The sequence below is a fragment of the Panulirus ornatus genome, chromosome 55 (assembly GCF_036320965.1).
Source record: "Panulirus ornatus isolate Po-2019 chromosome 55, ASM3632096v1, whole genome shotgun sequence".
Classification (NCBI taxonomy): Eukaryota; Metazoa; Arthropoda; class Malacostraca; order Decapoda; family Palinuridae; genus Panulirus; species Panulirus ornatus.
In genome coordinates, this window is record NC_092278.1 from 20,500,420 (window position 1) to 20,522,024 (window position 21,605).

General features: G+C 48.8%; 1 protein-coding gene across 3 annotated transcripts in view; it reads left to right on the forward strand.

Annotated features, from left to right (window-relative positions):
* Positions 1-1,621: 1,621 nt before the first annotated feature.
* Positions 1,622-21,605, forward strand: part of LOC139765510 (uncharacterized) — a 29,939-nt gene continuing 9,955 nt past the window's right edge. Inside the window, exons 1-2 of one of the 3 annotated variants that reach the window (XM_071692995.1) lie at positions 1,622-1,814; positions 17,160-17,266. Coding sequence is in view for 1 of the 3 variants with exons in the window: in XM_071692994.1 (XP_071549095.1) it covers positions 1,797-1,814 (18 nt within the window). In the remaining 2 variants the exon portion in view is untranslated. Of the gene's footprint in view, positions 1,815-17,159; positions 17,267-17,300; positions 19,859-21,605 lie in introns of those variants that run through there. The other 2 variants (XM_071692994.1, XM_071692996.1) reach the window with 2 other exon arrangements.

A 21,605-nucleotide genomic window follows, 5' to 3' on the forward strand; every position in this document is an offset into this window, starting at 1 on the left:
CCTTCTCTCAACCCACGTGACACACACTCGCGCCCGTCGCCCATCTCCCCCGACAAGTCCCGGTACACACACATACACACACACATCTCGTCTATCGAACAAACACTGACGAAAAAAAAAAAGAAAAGAATAACAGCATATAATGCAGGGCTATGTAATCCCCGTTTAAGCGAACCGGCTCCTCCTCCTCCTCCTTGCCCCATAGCTGGCTGGACAGTGTTCGTCAAGTATCGGTTTAAATCTCGGCGCGACTGCATTTAAATGCCCCGGGCAGTCAGCTGATCGCCTCTTTGACATGGAAACACTCCATACAGCCGAAAAGCGCCACAGTTTGAAACGTAGCGATGGGCCAAAGTTTTGTACGGCAACGAGACCCAATCCTTTCCTGGTACTTTTTCTCCCTGCATGGATCTAAGGCTTTCCTATGAGTACTTAGGCTGACAGCTGATGAAATGTAATCATAATATGCATTATTTTCCATATATATATCACTACAAATAAGATTAATGTGTATAGCGCACATAAAAAAATTTATATCATCCAAGCCGAACAAGGTCTCGCCGAGCTACGCGTAGTGTTGCCATCCCAGTGTGAACGATACACTCTGCCATTTTGAGACGAGAACTTAGTGAAATTTTGAGGGAAAATGATACTTTACCCTACCAGGATATGTATCATGTAGGTGCCTATACCTAAATAAATTCACGTAGACCCTCATTTGTTCACCCACACTGTTTGGTAAGGTGTTTTTCCCTTACAACGGTCTAGATTTTGAGGCACAAACTTCGGTGCTGAAACGAGGTCGAATCATTTTGAAAGCAACTGTCTCTAGTCAGCTCCGGCTACGTGATTCAGCCGAGCGGCCCCACACTGGCTTGGGACGACGCCACCTCCTATCGACCAGCTTTCAAATTTTTATATTTTATTCAAGAACCTAACTAGTATACGTCAAATACTCTCATTGAAATTCACCTACATATATGGGCGAAAATTATGTTGACCCTAATGATAACCTGACCAAGTGGTCTTGCAGTACGGGAGAGGAAAGCGAAAAGGAAAATTCCATACAAGATTTCACGTAATATTGATAATTATTGTGTACCCATGGGGAAAGTGCGGTTTTTCCCTGGCGATATGTATGCTACAGCAACATAGGATATTTTGAATCATAATTTCGTCAATATTATGTACTGGGAGTGTATGGGAGATATATTTTACAGTTTGTATGTCTTTTACCTCACACTCGCTACAGCCAGTTGTTGGCAGCGTAGGTTGAGAGTAGCTGGGGACGAGAACTGTAATAGTCCAGCTTTGTCCGACCCTCTACGTCACGCCATGTCGTCACTGGAGAACAAACGCACGCACGTACACGCGCGCGCCAGGCTCACATCCTGCTAGGAACGAATGGCAACTAGCGCATCTCGCTGGATGTTTTAATTCCACTTTGCGATAAGTACGTCCAATTTTTTCTCGAAGTAGACCTTGTCACAGACTTTAGAAATTGTGGAGAAAGAAATCTGCATGTGTTAAGTCGGTGTGGATATAATAAAGAGGAAGAAATTATAAATCTCGCTAAAGATAGCGCGAGGCGCTACGCGCACCAGGGAATGGTTTGGGGACTTTGTTGAACTCGGCGACTCAGAGCGACCCGAGCTGGCGCAAGGCGTTGAGCATTGGGATTGTGTGTGTGCTTGTGTTTTCTGTCATCACTTAGTGAACCTCTGTAACCTGGACATTTCCGAGCATTTTAATCATGAGATCGTCAAAGCCACTTCAAGAGCATCATGTGAGCTGAAATGTCAGAGCAGAATAAGGTAGGTCGAGTGAACTCGTGGAGAGAGAAAAAAAAATAATGTACCTCTGTTTCTTGTGTGAACTGTTCCAGTGAACGTACCAACCAAGTCCGAGAGAACGATATAGTGTATATTTCTCGAGAATCTGTTTCGACGTTATTTCAGCAGAGAACTCGGTGTTAGGTCGACTAGTGATAAGAAAAAGTGTGTCAGGCTGTGTTCGCCAACGCCAACGCTGGTGACTTGGCTGCTGCTGTAGCGGTACTGGTACACAAGTCTGGTTGCCTTTGTAACTCTGCATCAGATTCAGAACTGTATTCATGGTTCCCACTGGCTCTTGTTTAAGTAACTAATGAAGAGGAGAAAATAAAAATTATAATAGCGAACGAGTGTTTAAGAACATATCGGGATGTACACGAAGCGACCAGGACTTGACACTATGTGGTTTCTTCGTTATGAACTCTTGACCAGCGGGAGTTTACGATCCAAAACGTGATAAACTCAAAGTGATTTGGTAGTTATGAAGTGATTTAGATGCATCCTGCATGACTTGGCTTTTAGAGATATTTGATGTGTTAGTGCTTCTTAGGTGGACCGTAATTTAGTAATGATGCTTTTGTCTTGTCATTTTCGTACATTTATAGGTTAAAACGTGTATTAGTCTAGTGGATGGAGAGGCGTTGGTGATGGGTGAGGTAAAATGCCGTTTACCTGTTGTTTCAACCGTGCTGGGAGCCCCGAGCTGGACCAGGTGTCCCGTGAGAGAAAATGGTAGTGCTCGCGGAACCAGGGACTAAGGTAGTTCCCCTCACCACCCTACTCTTGTAGGACTAGAATGCCGCCGCCGCTCTGCTGCTGCTGCTGCCACATTCCCATGGTGACGGCCATGCAGGCACCCTGTACATATAAATAATACGACTTATATGTGGGCTGGGGAGTGTTGATATGTAGTAGTTACGCCTTATGTTACATAAGTATGGCATTGCTTATACATAAGCCCCACTAAGTATAAGTTTAGTTGATGATTACTTAAGTGCTTTAATTATTATTTTATGATATTTCTAGTAGTTTTTAGGAATGATTCATAGGTATGACTTGGTACATGGTATTACTTGCTTGTCACTTACGTGTATGACAGCCGTCACCTTCGACACTTTTAGTGAAACTATGTAGGTTAAGTGTGTTACCGGACTCTGCCAACGTGTTGTTACAACTCGAGCTGGAAGTCACCTTCGGCGAGGCTGTATCATCGTCCGTGGATGGAAAGGAGTACAGTCTTATCGAGGAACTTCTTACTCGTAGAGGAGGCCATGATTTCCCTGCTCCTGTTTGGGGTGCAGGAGCCTCGGGGTAAAGAGGGGAGTCCTAAGACTGTCTAATCAAAACACAGACATGATCATGGAGTAGTTTTCAGGTGGTACAGATAAGAATCAAAAGCCTGAAACATGATAAGTTACGGGATATGTTGTGTGTGTGTGTGTGTGTGTGTGTGTGTGTGTGTATTTTACCTTTGTTATCATGGTTGTACTAGTGTACATATTAAGTGAATTCTGCCATTGTCTAAAATTCCACACTGTGCACCTACATGTACATACTTCTAGTATATTCTAAACATAAACCATATATATATATATATATATATATATATATATATATATATATATATATATATATACATGCCTTGGTTGGGGCTTAGAGAAAAGAAAATGGGGGACACCAAATTCGGGATTAGCCCACACATAAGTCAGGCGAACACGTGTTCAGTCCATGCACTAGTTAGGGGTCCTAGTATAGACCAGGCAGCACCAGTTGGGATCCTAGTAAGAGACTAGGCTCCACCGGATTTGGGTGCTTGTATGGAATAGGCTGCACCGGTATGAACTAGGACTGCTTTCCTGCTGAATATCATGTGTTGTCATACAACTGGGGAGGAAAGAGTGGTTGCCCAAGATGAGCCAGATATGTTAAGAGGGATTTTGAATATGTTGGGTCATGCGAAGTCATGTGGGGCTATGTGAACCCCCCATGAGATATGTACGGCGGTACGACGCTGCAGTAGGATGGTTACGACCCTGACTCTGCAGTGTGATGGTTACGACCCTTTTGAATGAGCGGGTACCACCCCTTCACCATGACGGTTCGATACCTGTTGGTGACGGTACGACCATTAGAGATAACGGTATGACCCCTGATTGTGACGGTACGATATCTGAACAAAACGGTACGTTATTTGAGCACGACGGTACCACCTTAGAACATGACGTAATTACCACTGGGTATGACGGTGGCACGACCCTTGAGCATGACAGTACGACCCTTAGATATGATGTCCTGGCCTTTGATCTAACTTATGGCCAAAGGGATTAACAAATGACACCTTTACCAGGACATGCTCTAAATATGCGCATGATTCTTTGATGTTATGCTGAAGGTATGCTTATGGTACCATGTTATGCTGAAGGTATGCCCACGGAACCCTGTTGGTTGAGAGAAATGATAACCGGATGGGATATGCTGCAGGGATAGACACCTATGGTGACAAGAAGATGATTGTATAGGGGAAAAATGCTGAAGGGATAGACAGTCATGCTGAAGGAATTGATACTTATTCTAAAGGTTTAGACAGCCATGCTGACGGGGTAGACAGTCATGCTGAAAGAGTCCTCAGATATGCTGAAGGGATAGTCAACCATGCTGAAGATGAGGGTCATGCAGGGGGGGTGTAATTGAGGGTTGGCAGCATCAGGAATAATACTGGAAGCGACGTAGGTGTTCTTCAAAGTTCTCTATAAAGAAGAACAAGAAGAAATACACATGATAGCCCCCTCACTGGTAAGGGAACCAGCTGCCAATTTTACGTAGAGTAATGCTCTTTCTTCTAATTATGTTAATGACCTACATATTAGGCCAGTTATTAATATCTTTACAAGCAACATGAAAAGTCCCGAATACTTTACCCATGTAAAGTGATGTATGGAACCTGTGGGGTGAGCATATAGTGATGGGTTATTGATGAGACTTAATGAGGCGAGATAGCCGAGTGGTGTCAATTGTTAATTTGTTTTTACATCTGTTTTTCTTCCTATTGTTTTACTGTTTCAATACGTGCATTAACCAGATTTTTATGAGGTGATTATTGATAATCTCGCCTCACTTTTGAGTAATAAGTTACGGACCTTGAGCACAATAGTACGGCCCTCGATTAACAAGGCACTACCCCTGAGCACGACGGTACGATCCGTATGTATGACGGGCTGGGCCTTTGATCTGCTGACCTTTAACCCTTAGGTCAAAGGCCCAAGCCATCATACGCTAAGTTTGTACCGTCAAGCGCTGTACCCTCGTGTTTAAGGGACCGTACCGTCGTGTTCAAGGATAGTACCGTCGTGCTCAAGGGTCGTACCGACGTGCTCAAGGGTCGTACCGTCGTGCTCAAGGGTCGTACCGTCGTGCTCAAGGATCGATAAACCATCTTATCCCATAATCAAAACTAGGGAAAGGTACACCAAAGCACGATTCTTACAAACAAATAAACACACCAACAAAAGAAAATAAAGGATTATCTTGGAAATCCTTGCAACTGACAGGTCGAGAAAGGAGAGAGAGAGAGAGAGAGAGAGAGAGAGAGAGAGAGAGAGAGAGAGAGAGAGAGGAGGGGGGGCATGGAGGCGTGAGTGAGGGAGAGTGATTGTGAGCGTCGTGGGAGAGTGCCTTGTCCACGTGGTTCTGTTGTTGGAATAGAGGTGTGTGTATGTGTATGTGTCTGTGTCTGTGTGTGTCTCAGAGAAAACGGAGGGTCAATATAAGAGTCTGGCGACCGATGGTTAGGGCAGTCGAGTCCGGAGACCATTATCCATACCATATATATATATATATATATATATATATATATATATATATGTATATAAGGGAAAGGGAAGCTGTAGTCCTGCTGCGCGAAGGTGAAAAAAAGTTCAATCATAAATTAATGGAGGAAAACGGAAGGAACGGGTTCACTCCAGCCAGTTATTTTTTGTGATTATTTTTTTTTTTTTGACAAGGAACGTTTATTATCAGACATGCAGGAGCATCTTCCCCTGCCCTCCCCTAGGGGAGATTGGGGGGGAAGGCGTGGTAGGTCTGTGGTGACGTTAGCTTCCACGACGTCATAAAGCTAGTGACGTCACTGACTGACTGACTGACACACACACACACACACACACACACACACACGTATATAGAGTAGGTAGAGGGAGGGGGAGAGGTGCATGAGTATGGCTGATAGTGTGATGGGCTGTGCTCACGGGGCCGGCTGGGTCGTTCGACCACCACCAACCAACACGACCCTCTCTCTTTACTGCTTCACCACCACCACCAACACTACGACCTCCTCCTCCAACACCACCACAACCACCAACCACGACTGTTCACCATCTCGCCAACAGCCTGGTCAACGTACACGTGTCAACAACACTGGCGTCCCAACATTGGCAGTAAAGCGAGTAATATAGACCGTCCCGTGTGTATGTTTACGGGGCTGGGTGTTTACGGGTAGGACCCGACATTACCCCGTCCCGTGTGTGTTTACGGGGCTGCTCCACCATTACCCCACTCCGTGTGAGCGTTTACGGGGCTGCCCCCGCTGTGACTCCGCCCCGTGTTTACGGGGGCTGTCCTCGTCGTGACTCCGCCCCCTGTTTACGGGGCTGCGCAGTGTAACCCCGCCCCCATGTGTACGGGGCTGCCCCGCCCCGGCCGGCCCCGAGTTTGGCGTGTTGGTCACGGCTGGCCGACATGTTTAATAAGGGCGGGAGTCGGCACATCTCTCCTGGCGGGCGATGTAGCGTGTCCAACCTCCCTCCCTCCAGCAGGAGCGGCCTGCCCCAGGGACACTGGCCTCCTCCCACTACGCTATAATGGAGCGGTGAACTCCACCTTCTCCAGTATAATGGAGTGGTAAAGTTCACGGTATATTACTATGGTGGTTTAGCACCCCCACCTTGTCATACTGTAGTGGTTTAGCACCCCCACCACTTCACACTTTAGTGGTTTAGCTCCCCCACCACGTCATATTGTAGCGGTTTTGCTCCTCCCTCCACGTCATACTGTAGTGATTAGCTCCTCTCCCACTAAGTCATACTGCAGTGGTCTAGCTCCTCCCACCACGTCATATTGTAGTGGTTTAGCTCCTCCCACCACGTCATACCGTAGTGGTTTAGCTCCTCCCACCACGTCATACCGTAGTGGTTTAGCTCCTCCCACCACGTCATAGTGTTGTGGTTTTAGCTCCACCCAACACGTCATATTCTAGTGGTTTACCTCCACCCAACACGTTATACTGTAGTAGGTAATTCCTCCCACCACGTCATAATGGAGTGGTCACCTCCAGCCTGGGTTGTATGATGGAGTGTGATAATGGTGAATTATCTTATCTCTTATCAGTTCTGAGGTCTGGCTGGCGTTGGTGCCACACACACACAGACCCCCACCCCCGCTCCCTTTACCTTGGGGAGGTGGTGTGAGCACTCCTCCCTCCCCCCCCCCCCCTCTCACTTGCTGGAGAAGTGGACGTGGTGGTCCCACACCACCACGCCCCCTCCCCCCATTCCACACTTTCTCCACTCTCTCTTTTTTGTATCTTCTCTTTCCCATCTTTCCCCTCGCTGCCTCTTCCATCTCATTGGCAGATTCATATATATATATATATATATATATATATATATATATATATATATATATATATATATATATATATATATATATATATATATCCTATTAGGCTTTCTATGTACTCTCTCTCTCTCTCTCTCTCTCTCTCTCTCTCTCTCTCTCTCTCTCTCTCTCTCTCTCTCTCTCTATCGAAGTAGTTGATGTACTGAAGGTGAAGGTGGGTGAGGAGTCTTCACTCATTAGATATTGGTGGTGCTTGTCCCGTCCGTCCGTCCATCCGTGAGTAGTGGAGCCTACCGTCCGTGGTGGTTGTACTTTGCCATGTCCTTGGCGGCTGTGTGTGTGTGTGTGTGTGTGTGTGTGTGTGTGTGTGTGTCTTTCCTCCACCTTCTTCATCGTCCGTCATCCAGGACAAGTGTACCAGCGTCCGTCATTTCAACGGATTAGTGACAGGCTTGTGGACGGGTGGTTGGAGGCGAATTTAGACAGGTGGTAGAGAGAGAGAGCACCAGCTGCGTCCCTTCTGTGGCAGGTGGTTGGGTGTCGGGTCGGAGGGGAAGGAGGGGGTTCAAGCTACGTCCTGTGGCTGCAACGTGGGCAGATGGAAGTGGGGTTGGGGGTTCCCCACCTGCATTCTTCAATAGCTTTATTAAGTGGGTAAGTGGTCAGGGATGGTTGGAGGTGGTTCACTTGCGTATTCCACTGGCGCTATAAAGTGGAGTCTAGGCAGGTGGTTAGGTGGGAGAGTCCCACCTTACAACCTTCTCTGTCATTTGTTCTCCTAAGGTGTAGGTGAGGTGGGCCTGGTCGCATATTAGTAGGTGTCGCACCTAACCTCCTCCACACATACCGTCCACTATAATGATGGACACTGAATCAACGAACCAGTTTTGTTATATTCCCCCAGGCGCCCAGTATTACCCACAGTCGAACCATTTTTTTTTTTCATAAATAGTACAAAATTTGTACTACAGTGGGTGGGGGGTTCGTCACTGACAAGTTTTGTTTACGTTAAGGAAGGTGTTCCTGTAGGCGAAGTCTTCCGTCGGGTGGGACCTCCAGGTGTCTGTCGGGTGACCCCAGGTGTTTCTGTAGGCGAGGTCTTCGGCAGGTGAGAGCCCCAGTGTCCGTCAGGTGACCCCAGGTGTTCCTGGTGGCGAGGTGACCGGCAGGTGACCCCCAGGTGCTGGTCCCGTCGAGCGGGTTCTCCGCTGGTGTCTTGGCGCCGCAGGAGGAAAGCACAACATGATTTCCGTAGGCAAGATTTTCTTTTCTTTTTTTTTTCTCTTGGTTGGCCCAAGTTTCCGACGAGCGTATTTTGCGTCAGTGATAGTAAAGTATTGGGTGAATCACTTTAGTAAACAACTGGACGATAAATTTTGGCTAGAACGAGTCGGGGAGGGGGCGTTACGAGCTCGGCCTGGGGAGAGAGAGAAAGGGAGGGAGCGTTTCGAGTTCGAGCTGGGGTGGAAGCGTTTCGACTTCGAGCTGGGGAGGGAGAAGGAGCGTTTCAAGTTCGAGCTGGGGAGAGAGGATTGGGGCATTTTCTCAACTTCGAGCTGGGAAGGTTTTGGGGAAAAAGAGTTTGAGTTCGAGGCCGGGTATTAGAAGGGAAGTTCGTTCTCTCACTGGAGTGCGGTGTAGGTCATCGACGCGGGATGCTAAGGGAACATCGATCCAGCACAGGGCAGGTCGGCCTGCCAGCCACACCGCGCGGTCCACAACACACACACACACACACACACACACACACACACACACACACCTGTACCTACCTGCTGCAGGAGCCCACGCTCACGCCTCGGCCCCTGACGCCGCCTCCTACGTAAGGAAGGCATCCTTTAAGGTCTCTTGCGGTCGGAAGTAGCAGAGCGACTCGCCGAAGAGCTCCGAAAAGCATCGTTTTACTTCGAATTACTTCCAAAGACTTTTTCTTTAAGTAGGACGGTCGTTAAATAATGGCCCTTGAGTCTGTACGACCCGTAGTGGTAGTGGGGGTGAGACGTCCTGGGTCAGGAGTGCTGAAGGGTGCGAGTAAGGAAGGTGGTCGGGGTGTGGGTGGGGGTTGAACCCTGGAGGAGAAGGTGGAGAGGTTAGGTCTTGGCGACGACTCTGGCAGCGGGGGACTATGTATAGCGCGGCGCCATCTCTCTGTCGCCAAGCTCGTCCCAGGGAGGAGGCCGTCTCGCTGACGCCGCCGCCGCCACACTCGCGCCTTCCGCGGCTACACCTTCCACCACCTCCCCTCAAACGTGACCCCCTGGCAGCACCACGCTACTACCCTTTGCGTATGATATAGCCGGGCATCTCGAGTTGAGTTCAGTCCTTAATACCTCAAGGGTCGTACCGTCGTGCTTCAAGGTGTGGTGCTGTACCGCCTTGATCCAGGACTGTACCGTCGTGATCCAGGACTGTACCGTCAGGTTCCAGGATTGTACCGTCGTCATCAAGATATGTACGATCGTTTTAGGGAACACGTTTGATGGAATTTCTCATATCTAATCCACAGATATTAAGCCTTATATGCACAGGTGATTCGCCAGCCGACAAATCTTACAGGTCGTGCTCCTGACGTCATACCACTTCACCATACACACTGGAATACACTTATCTTCAACTCAGATACTAAACTCTTCTGTTCATAGTCATTTATTAATTCTTATTGTGACTCTTTTCCCCTCACAAGCTCCTGTCATTCAACCCTCCTCTCCCCCTCACACACACACACGACCATTCCTCCCTCTACACATACTCTCCCCTATATTTCTCCCCCTACTCGGCTGCCCTCCCCATCTGTGCCTCATCCACACACCCCTCGTTCCCCCTAGCGATCGACAGTTCCACCCCTCCTGTGAGTCAGAGTACCGTCTGTGCTAAGAGAAGGGGAGGAGGAGGACAGCGGGCGGCAAGATCGCCGCCTACTCCCTCGCCATCACTTTACTGGCTTCGAACTCAACTTCGCAGACTCCCCTCCCTCGCGAAGATGAATAAGGGTCGTGTAGGAGTGGTCTACGCGGCGGCTCCACGTTGTGGGAAGCTTGGGGGGTTAATGAATGTCAAGTAAACACAGACATTCCCTCACAGTTCCAACGAGGCATATGACCTAGTCACTCACCCACCTCCTCCCTGCACACCACACGCACACAGCAGGCAACCCACCCACACACCTGGTGGTCCTAAGGTGACACTACACCTCGGCTGGCAAGACAACTGCTCCCGACAATGCGGCATCCGAACGCAACCCGTGTACGCAGACACGCGCACTGTACGCACGTGCGTGGAGAGAGGGGGAGCGAGGAAGAGAAGAGAAGGGAGGGACGGAGGGTGTAGTAGTGTGGTGTTGGAAGACCCTATCCCACCACCACCACCACCACCACCACACAGCTCTCCCAACCACTGCCTGACTCACTCCCGCACACCATACCAAGGGATGGGACGCTTCGCCACGCCACACCACAGTTTGCCGTATAAGTAGACTTAATTAGATATCTGGAAATTAACGTCGGAATCATGATGCCCCGTGGCTGTATCGGTGGAGATATGAATGCCGCTACAGGCGAGACAACAGAGGATCAGAGAGAGAGAGAGAGAGAGAGAGAGAGAGAGAGGAGGGGGGCAAGCAGGATTATATAGGTTTAGCCAGACATCCTTGCAAGCACTGGCGTGAACGAGTTCATAACATCAACACTGCAAACTTTGAAGTATGGAAGAGGGGAGGAGGGGGTTACTAACTCCACACATCTATGCACTGAGTCCAGAAGTGTTTTTTTTTTTTCCTACCTTTGGGGTAAAAACATGTGTGTTGGTCATAAAGGGAAGGGAGAGTGGACACAGGAGTGGATGTGAGGTGTGGTGAAGGAGGGAGAGGTTGCGTCTTGGCTGGCAGAGGGCGCGGATGAGGGTTGGGTACGTTTACCAGCAAGGGTGGTGGTGGCTGGTATGTGTGTGTGTGTGTGTGTGTGTGTGTGTGTGTGTGTGTGTGTGTGAAAGGTGCGGTGTATACATGAGTGCGTGAGCTGATACTTCTGATGGTGTCACGGGACCGAGGCTGAAGGTGCAGGAAGGTTGGGGCGATGAAGGCTGTGGGGGCTTAAGTGAGAGTCTGGGGTTTGACAGATGGTCGCAGCGGCGGTGATGGGGTACGTTCGATGGTGCGAGTGTGTGTGCGTGAGTGTGGAGGGGTAAGGGGTGGAGCCACTGAGGGTTGGGGCCTGTGCGAGTGTGGGGTTCGACAGAGAGCTGCGGTGGGGTACGTAGGAGGGTGCGACAGGGTTGGGGCCACCGAGGGCTGGGGTTGTGGGGCGAGTGGGGCAGCCAAAGGGGGTGTTGGGGGGGATGGGGGAGCGGTGGTGGTGGTGGTGGTGGGGTACGTGAGGGGTGCGAGAGGGTGGGGGCCGATGGAGGGTTGGCGGCGGCCGCCGCCGTCGAAGGGTGGGTGGTGTGGCGGGTGGGCTGGGGAACCTCGCCACCGCTCGCTGTGGTATTTCCTGCCCGCGGTTCGGCCCTGAAGTCCTGTGGCGTTTTCCGTTCCATTCCACTTCGTCTTTGGGGAGTTTATGTTGTGTAGTGGGGAGACTTGTTGCAAAATCTTGGTACAGTCCTCCTTGTTGGAAGGGGGGGTGAAGCGCCCTTCAGCATGACGCCGGCCGCACCCCAACCCTTGGGTAATGATAGCCTGGTGCCTTGACCTGGCGCTTAACGATCAAGTCAAGAGTCTTGGCTGTCGTGCCCAAGGGTCGTACCGTGGTGCGCAAGGGGCCGTACCGTCTTCCTCAAGAGCTCGAGCACTTGAAATTCATCTTGAAGAGGAGGGACTGTCACAGGAACTGCCCGAGGAAGGGCGACGGGACGGAGCTCAAGAGGCACCTTCGTAAGGTAGTGTTTTACCCACACTTCTTCAGGAGCTCAGCAGACGTATAAGGTGGCGGTGCCACTCCTTCAGACCTCGACTTCTCTACTGCTAAAATACCAGATCTTATCTTCAGCATCCTTCGGGAGAACCTCTCGAACTGGGGGCTTCGTGAGTTGGTTAGCCAAAACTTGGTATGATGGTCAGCGGGTGGAGGTGGGTTATTAGAGTGGGTGGTGTGGTGGGTTATTAGAGAGAGTGGTGCGTTAGTGAAAAGGGTGGTTTTTGGCTTGGGGTCTGTGCTCGATGACGTATTACTTGGCCACCTGAAACACACATGTTGTGATCATAGACGTACACACCACCTGGCCAACTAGCCTGCCAGCACCACCTGGCCAACCACTCGACCTGCACCACCTGCCCAGCCACCCACCATCATCATCGGATCACCCATCCATTACCAACACCTGGTCAGCCACCTACCACCACCACCTAACTAACCACTTACCAGCGCCACTACCACCTAGCCAGCCCATCTAACCACCACTACCACCTACTCAGCACCTACCACCACTAACCACCTGGCCACCCACACACCCACTATTTCTGCGACACGCTGCTAAATGAAATTACCAGGTCTGGTGATGCCAAAACGTCAGGGTGGGACGTTGCCCGTATCAATCTTTACATGGCATGAACCGTGCGAGGCGACCTATGGGTCTTATAGTCGTGCTTGAGGGTCGTCCCGTGCGCGCCCAACTATTGTACATCGTACTCAAGGGTCGTGTCCCTTGTGCTTAAACATCACACCTTCGTACTGGAAATACTTATATCAAAATACACGTGTAATTCGCTCTCTATAAGAGTGACATCAATGGGCAAACCCAAATATGGTGACGTGTGTGTGTGTGTGTGTGTGTGTGTTTTGTTCACAAAGGATTCGAATTTCGTCAATAAATGTCGTGCATTCTAGGGTAGCCCGCTGCCATTAACTGCTCTGGAAAGGGAAGGGACGGTTGTTGATATATAAAGTGACCTGTTTCTGGCTTGATTGTTGACATTGTGTATAGCCGGTCAAGAAGCCTTCAGTATACTTATCCTGTACCAGTCACACACACACACACACACACACACACACACACACACATACACACACAGTTTACACGTTGCTTAGCCCTTCCTTCTCTCTTCTTACAAGAGGGTACGACCCCTTGAGCACGACGGCACGACCTTTGGGTATGATGGCTTTTGGCCACGAGCATCATCAGGTCAAAGGCCCAGGGGCATCATACACCTGGAGTCGCACAGTCGTGCTCAATGGGTCGTGCTGCTGTGCTCAAAAGGTCGAATTGTAGCGTTCCAGGGGTCGTACTCTAGTGGTCGTAATGTCGTACTCAGGGATCGTACCATCGTGCTCCAAGGGTCGTACCGTCATGCTTCAGGGGTTAACTCAGTACAACCCTCCCTCTCACCTTCAGGTCAACCTCACTGTTCTCCCTTAACTCAGCTCTGCCGGCCTCGCTTACCTCATTCTCGCCTCTCTCCCTTAACTTAGCCTCGCTCCCTCCCTTAGTTCAACCTCGCCCCCCTTGCCCAAATCTGTACCTCTCCCTTTCTCCTCACCTAAGTTGGGTCTTTCTACGTCCTCCCCTCTGAACTTGCCTTATCTCCCTTACGTAACTAGCCCTCTCCCTTCTGTCCTTCCTTTGTTTCGCCTTAGCTTACCCAGTCTCCCTTAACCAAGTCTCCAGTGTCTGATTATCCACCCTCTCCTCCCTTAACCTTTCTGGCCTCCTCATCGTACATTATCTCCCTTAACTTAGGGTCGTCTCTACTCAGCCTCCTCCCTCTCTCCCTTAATTTAGCCTCCACATCTCCCTCTTAATGTAGCCCTCCCCCTCTCTCCCTCCCTCGACGCGGACGCCACCATCCCGTTTTCCACCCTCCTCGACAGCGCCCTCACCCTACCTCTCCCTTCTCTCTGGCCTTATTTCCCCCTCCCTACCCCTCTACCTTTTCCCAGTGGCAACCCAAGATTTACCATTACTCAACGTGTTGTTCCGTAAAGAACTGTATACCACCCAATGGTCTGCCAGCGCCCCCTATCTCCCCCTAGCGCAATAAGTGTCTGAAAGCATCATCATCATCATCATCATTCACACTGATCATCATTAACATCGCAGTTTGGCCTACGTTTATCAGTCACATCAGTACATCATCATCCTAAAGTTGTCATTCATATATGTTGATGTTGTTAGCCGTATGAAATTCCGTTAAGTTTACTAAGTTGAATTCTCGAGGAAAGTTCTGAATTCCCATAGGTGTAGACTGCCATTTTCCTCAAGGGCTCCCTTAATTATATAAGTCAGGTCATTATGACACGCTGATAGTCTTAAGTTTGCCGTAGTATTTAGGATAATCAAGAGAAGTACTGTGGAGATATGCAAATCGCCGAGTTCTTCTTGACATTTGCATGAGTCATGGACACCCTCTAGAGAGGTGTTTTCGAATTCCCTTCTGTGCACGCATCCGAACAAATGTGCCCGTCGCCGGTAGAAATTGACGGTGCGGCTGCCGAGCCAGTTGGTCCACAGCTGCGAGAGAGGAACAGTCTCGACGTGGCCTCGCCGGAGCCTGTTCAACCCGCAAATACCACAGCTCTGCAGGGCAGTCTCGCCACTACTGCTGCCCGGCCGAGAGAGCCAACTCCCGCGCGCTGCCCCTGATGAAGCAAGTTTAGGTCTGATGCGTCGCACGGGAAACTCGATTCTATGTACGACGCGATAGAATTTACAACTGTCCACCCAAGTATCTAGCAACTAACATATGACATCAGCGTCAGAGGAGTAACGTCCTTGTATCCACGGACCGAAGGCGGTTTTTGCGTCCCCTGCACCGCTCACCACGGCCAGTCACCGTTGGTTCTCCCTCTTTCCCTCCCTCCCTCTCCCGTGGCCCCTCCCTGCCTCCACTCAAGGCAAACTGCACTCCAATAACACCCTTCCGTACCTTGCGCAGAGAGGGCTAGATTCCATGATGTGGGTTGGGCTCCCTCAGGCCCCAACCAGTGGTAGTGCGGCGGGACTTCCACCCTTGCTGCCCTGCGCACGAAGACCTAAAATTGTCGAGTTTAGCGCAGACGCAGGGCCCTTCTGTCACTGGTCGAACAATAAGTTAGCCAATGGGACGGGAGTTCAGCCCTCACGCGCGGGTGACTCACAGACCAAATTGGAATAACGGCGTCGGGTGGTTGCTACGTGGGTCGGACAAAACATCCGGGAAGTACGCCAACGTAGTCCGTATGTGCAGAGGGAAAAAGGACGGTTTTGCCGCGTTTTGTTGGTGCGGGGGCGCTACAACCCAAGTCTAGCAAACAAGAGCTCGGAGGAAAACAAGAAAACACGCCTCAGAGAAATATGGAGGAATCAAAACAAAGAAAATTCGACAAGAAAAATGATGCCGGCAACCATTTACTAATATTACGCTTTAATTATGCTGCTGTGGTAGACCTGGGAATTGGTGTCGCCGCCTCTGTTGTATAAATTCGCTTATGTACCAAAACTCTACCTAGATCTTGTGTGATATTAGTAGCTAGAAGATATTGTGTTTTGATATAATACTAGGGTGATTCTTAGAAAGTATCATGTAGGGAGTTAGGTTGTCATTATGTATGTATGGATTAAAGAAATTTATGCTGTACACATGACGGGAAATGTAGGCGTGTTGTCCATGCAGAGAAACGTTTGGGAGGAGGTGTTTGCAAGGTACTGGAGAGGCCACCAACAGGTGGCAAGAAGAGCTCAGCATGTGTGGTCATTGTCAGTCGCCCTCCTCACTCCGCTCAGCAAGTCTTGGGTTGAAGTTGGCGCGGGAAGTATGGCTGTGTATCCACCTGTTACGTCACAGTGAGAGGAGAGAGCCGCGTGAGGTGTGCAAAACTTGCCACCCACCAGCCAGTGCCTCCTCTGCCGCCCGCTCCACCCACTACTTGAGTGCCACCAGGTCCCCGGGGCGGTTGGGTGGCCGGTTGGCCAAGCGGTCGTGGGCGGCGAGGAGCACCTCTTTCCTAGGAGCCGACTTGATATCCCCTATCTCTAGAGACCTTCTGCTGGTAGGCGAAGCTAAACATGAGAATAATATATCTGTTACCTAAACACTGGGGAGGGAAGGCTGTATTCGCTAGTCTCCCATCGAGAGGTTGAGAGTGAGTCGACAGGCCGGCGGTGAAGGCTGTGCTGGGGCGCTCTTACACAAGGCGAGCTGCTGCTGCTCGGCCGTAGAGGCCAACCTCGCCTGCCTCAGCACACGACCCTCGCCCTTCCGTCCGTCGCACCCCCAGGCACCTTGCTCTGGCTCGGTTCCAAATAAAGCGATTTTGAAGATCTGTTATTCATAGTCGCGTACATACGAATGTTTTAGTTGAAAAAACAATAGAGCCGATGGTAAATAACGTATAGGTAAGCGTAATTACGAAGTAAGCGAGTTATAACGAGTAAAATAAAAAAGGGAGTGTTAATGTAGCGGTCGGCAGCCCAGCGAGTGCGGAGCCTGGCGGAGGACGGGCTGACGCAGGCGCGGCGGAGTCCAGGCAGCAGCAGCTCGACTAGAAAATACCACTATTTACCTCGTTGCCATGGTAATGCGCAACTACTTAGACAACATTGCTCAAGGTTTATCGACCTCTTAGTTTGTGTTTTTTTTATATAATAATGAATTCCATAAAGCCTCTAATGAGCGAATACAGTACAAGATTTTGGATAAAAGTTGGTAGGACAGTCGAAGCGAATAGTTAGGCCCAACCGTTCCTGCCTCCTTAATTTTCTTTTTATGAGCCTTCCCTGCCGAATTGATCCCATTTTCTTTAACAGCGGCGCCTGGAGGCCGTCATCCCCTGCGGAGGCCTGGCTGCCGCGGGGCGCCCCAACGCCCTCCCTGGTTTTGCCCTAGACAACACTGTCTAAGAAGTTCTTCAAAAGTACGTTGTATTTAATCGTGAAAAACTTTGAAATAATTATTCTAGTAACTTACATGCGCACTAACTACATTCCTCTAATCATTCCATATCTGAATTAATGCTTATTAATATGTATAATTTTTAAGACCTGTAGTGGAGAAATGAAAAAACAAACAAGCAAGAAGTAGATGAAGAATAAGCTAGAAGTAGAGGGAGATGGGGAACAACCAACAAATCGAGAACCCCAAAATTCCCCTCGTGAAAAATTGTGAGGGGGGGTTGGTAGAGACGGAGGGCCCGGTCGGAGAGGAAGCCAGAACACTTCTTCATATTTTTTGTCTTCCCTCCCTCGCTCTCCTTCCTCCCGATAGTAGAGAGAAAACGGGAAACTACTGGCCTGAAAGTTTTCCTTGCTTCAGCCGTGGCGTGTGAGGGGCTGAAGTGGTGACCATATGAATGACTAGCATCCTGGGTGGATGTGTTCACCGTTTGTAAAGACTAACGTATCTCATAGGATGCTAGGGTTAGTATTTAGCGTTACTTTCTCTATTCTTAAGGACTTTAATAGATGGTTCAATGTTTTATTAACTGTTAGACAAGTCAACTTACCAGTGTGGACCCGAGCTAACCTCACACATACATTTTTTTTTTTTCTTCAGTATGTGTGGTCAGGTTTGCCTAGTCTTTCTCATCTGGTAAGCACAAAGGTACGACCCTGTATGATGGAGTGACCTTTGACCTGACCCTCAAAGGGACAGGTCAAAGACCACGCCATCGTACCCTCAAGCCGCACCACCATTGCCTGAGGTCCGTACCGTCGCGTCGTGCTGGAGGGGATTAATAGTGACTCTCGACAGGAGTTACGTAATCCTCTGCACCGTAGTCTTTCGAAATACGAATTACCATATCTTCCTCCTGTGTTAGCACATTAGCTTACTTCTGCAGTGCGGTTCTTTTAGCAGTACACCCACGCACGAACGTTCTGACACGCAGATTTTTTTTTATCAATAAAACTTAATTTTCTTTGAAAATAAATTTTATATTACTAAATGGCTTATTCGTGAAGGACTGACTAAAATTGAGCGTTAATGTCTGGTTTGAGTAACTATTTTTATTAGTATTTAAAATGCTGATTCCCCATACACTACCTTTTCGTTCTAACAACAAATATAAGGTTAAAATCTACAATCTTTCTTGGAACAGAAGCATCCATCTGTCTCTAGAGCAAATCATCAGTTACGACTGCGGGCCACTGTTTAATTTTGAGACCTGACAATAGCGTCTGAAAATTTATGGAACCTCCGTCATCAATAACGTACTCAAGTTTTTTCTCTGCGGTGGATTATTTTCGCGTTCCTTCGCCTACTATGGAGTGACGCAAAATTAAGGTCTTTAGTAAAGATTGTATTTTGAGGAAGTTCAGCGAACTTCGTTTATTGTCTTAAATATTTTAACTGAACTGTGATTGAAAATTCGAGGATGACTTGAATATTACGTAACGTATGAACAAGGAGCCATAGTCACAGACGATACGACGGACGATGGACTGTGTCGCATCGTCGTATTCATTAGTCGTCGTAATACGACAGGAACGCAACGCAGCGCTGATTACCTCAGGGCGTGACAGCGACCTAGCTAGCTACTCAGGGGCTGGATGTTTGAAAAGGTACTTATACCGGTGGCCACAGCCGTCGTGATGGGAAATAATCGCTAATGTTCACAAATATAAGCGGATGAAAGTATATTCTTTCTTTAAAAATGCTTGACAACATTATTTTCTTCAAGAGACGAATTACTTAGGAGAAATCGTTAGATATGGTTGTGCAGTGTAGGTGCGCTACACGTTTACGTTCTTTTTCCGGTCTCTACATTCAATAATTGTTTATAAATTGAATACTCACTTATATAGATATTTTACACTTTTAGAACGTACCTTAGAAATTTGATAGCTATGTTTCCTTTCCTTAAATAAGGCAGAAGAGACGAACCTCTCAGGCAGATGAACACAGAGTTAACAAACCTAGAATCACCTACCATAAGCAATACTCTTGTAAAATTATTTACCTTAGGAGTTTTCGTAAGTAATACCTTTTGGAAGTTAAGAATACTACAGTAAAGTAACTTTTAAAGCAAGAATAAACTCTCTGTCTCCTTATATTTGTGAATATGAATGGTTATTTTCCATCGCAACGGCTTTGGACACTGTTGTTCCAGTATTCCGTTGAAAAATTATGGCGGGAACCAATCAGCGTCGCCCGACCATCACATTACTACGAATCATTACCGCAAATGTCGTGCGACGTGGCGATGCCCACCGTCCGTCGTACAGTTTATGAATACGTCCCGCCGTCGTCGTATTCAAGAAGTTGGACTTGGTCAGTGTCACGTAGGGTCATTTGGAAGAGAAGTGGTTGGTGCCAGTGATGGGCGGGTCAGTGGGCTGCCGCTGCCCTACAAGCAGCCACCTGGGCTTCGGCTAGGATGCAAGCAATCATGTCTCTTAACTAGAAGCTTACCACCAAACCTGTGGACCGTCGACGATCTATATATCAATATTTTCAGAAACTAATTCAATCTACAAATGTCGCCACCACGCCACGGCCTCTTGGTTATGTAAGTTTTGACTACGCTTTATTGCTGTTATCTATATTACCCTGAGCTTTGGTAGATTATTAATAATTCTGTTATTTTATGTAACTCCTGCTTTATTTAAGGGTAAACTGGTTTTCTTCGGGAGGATGTTATAATAGACATGAGGGCGGTGGTGGGGCAACGTAGGACTGATTGGCAACTGTGGGGCGGGCGGGTGTGGAGGCCCCTCGGCCTGAGGTGACGGAGGACGACCCTGCCACCACCCGCCCCGAGGACGCTGCCTGCCCACCAGGAGATTTTCTTTTGTATTTATGTTTGTGTTTGTGTGGGTGTTTATGTTTGTTTGTGGGTTTGTTATGATCGTATAGAACACTTTCCGTTAAGATATTTTCCCCCATCGAAAAGATAATTCAGATATATAAGTCGATGATTCTTTTCGTAAGGTTTTTCGAGGTTCAGTGCTGCGCTACGATCAGTAGCAGGGTAAGGATAGACTCCTTTGTAGTGAAAAGTTCTTTGTGCACTGACGATTATACAACTTCGCCGAAGGTGACATTTCACTCGTGGCGTAACCGCAAGCAGGCAGGAGTCCGGTAACGCTTATATATATATATATATATATATATATATATATATATATATATATATATATATATTTATATATATATAAGTGAAGTAGGGAGGTGGCGTGACCGTGAGGTCATGTAAGGGTCAGGCAGCACTGGTGTGGTTCCCGCATACTCGCTGCTGCTGCTGGAGGAGGCTAGGCTACCACCCCGTCAGCCCAGCCCTGGTGGGAACTGATGGACACAGGTGGGATGGAGGGAGGGAGAGACAAGGGGATGGTCAGGACCAGAAAGAGAGACAATATGGTTCACGAGACAGTGAGGGAGGGCGAGATAAGGAATACAATGGTTACGAACGTAATGGAGACTTGGGCTGGATGTGGAGGAGGCGGAATTTGAGGCAGAGAGAGAGAGCGAGAGCGGGGTTAGTGTATGGATAGTGTGGAGTGAAACGGATAGAAGATAGTAAGGATAGTTCGGAATGAGGATAGTACGGAATGAGAGAAAAATAGGTAGTCTCATCGTAGGAAAAGTGTGAAGGAATTATTGAGGAAAATGCTATAGTGAGTATACCTGTGGTCCTACATTGCCTGTGTAGGTGTGGTGAAGTAGGCGGGAGGGAGTGTTGTGGGTGTGATACTAGCTAACACGGGCGAATAACATAAAGACAGTGAGGTGGTGTGGACAGGATGGGCTTCAGATGGGGTGGGTCCCTGTTACCGTCTTAAGCACGGCGATACGACACTTGAGCACAACGATACGACCCTTGAACACGACGGTACGACCTATGCGCACGACGGTAACATTCCTTTGACTGTCTGGCTTTTTAACCAGCCTTTGATTAAGAGTCAGGTCCATGAGTGGGTGGGCGGTGTACGAAACTTCAGGTCACATAGCCCCCATGTCGTAGGTTACACATCCCTCCCCCTTGACGTAATTGCGTATGTGTTTGTAAGGCGTATATGACGAGAGGTCCTGGTCGCCCTCCGGTGTATACGTTAGACGTTCAGTGGAGGAGGTTATACCCCGTGCGCCCCAGTGTGTGTGTGTGTGTATGTGTAGGTGACGCCCTCAGCCGAGCCGGGCGGAGTTGCTAGGGGCCCGTTGTGTCTGTAGGGGCGCTCCCTCTCGTCTGGCCCTACTTCACTCCCCCGTCCGTAATTTCCCCCTGGCTTGTTTGGCCATACAGCCTTGTTAAATAT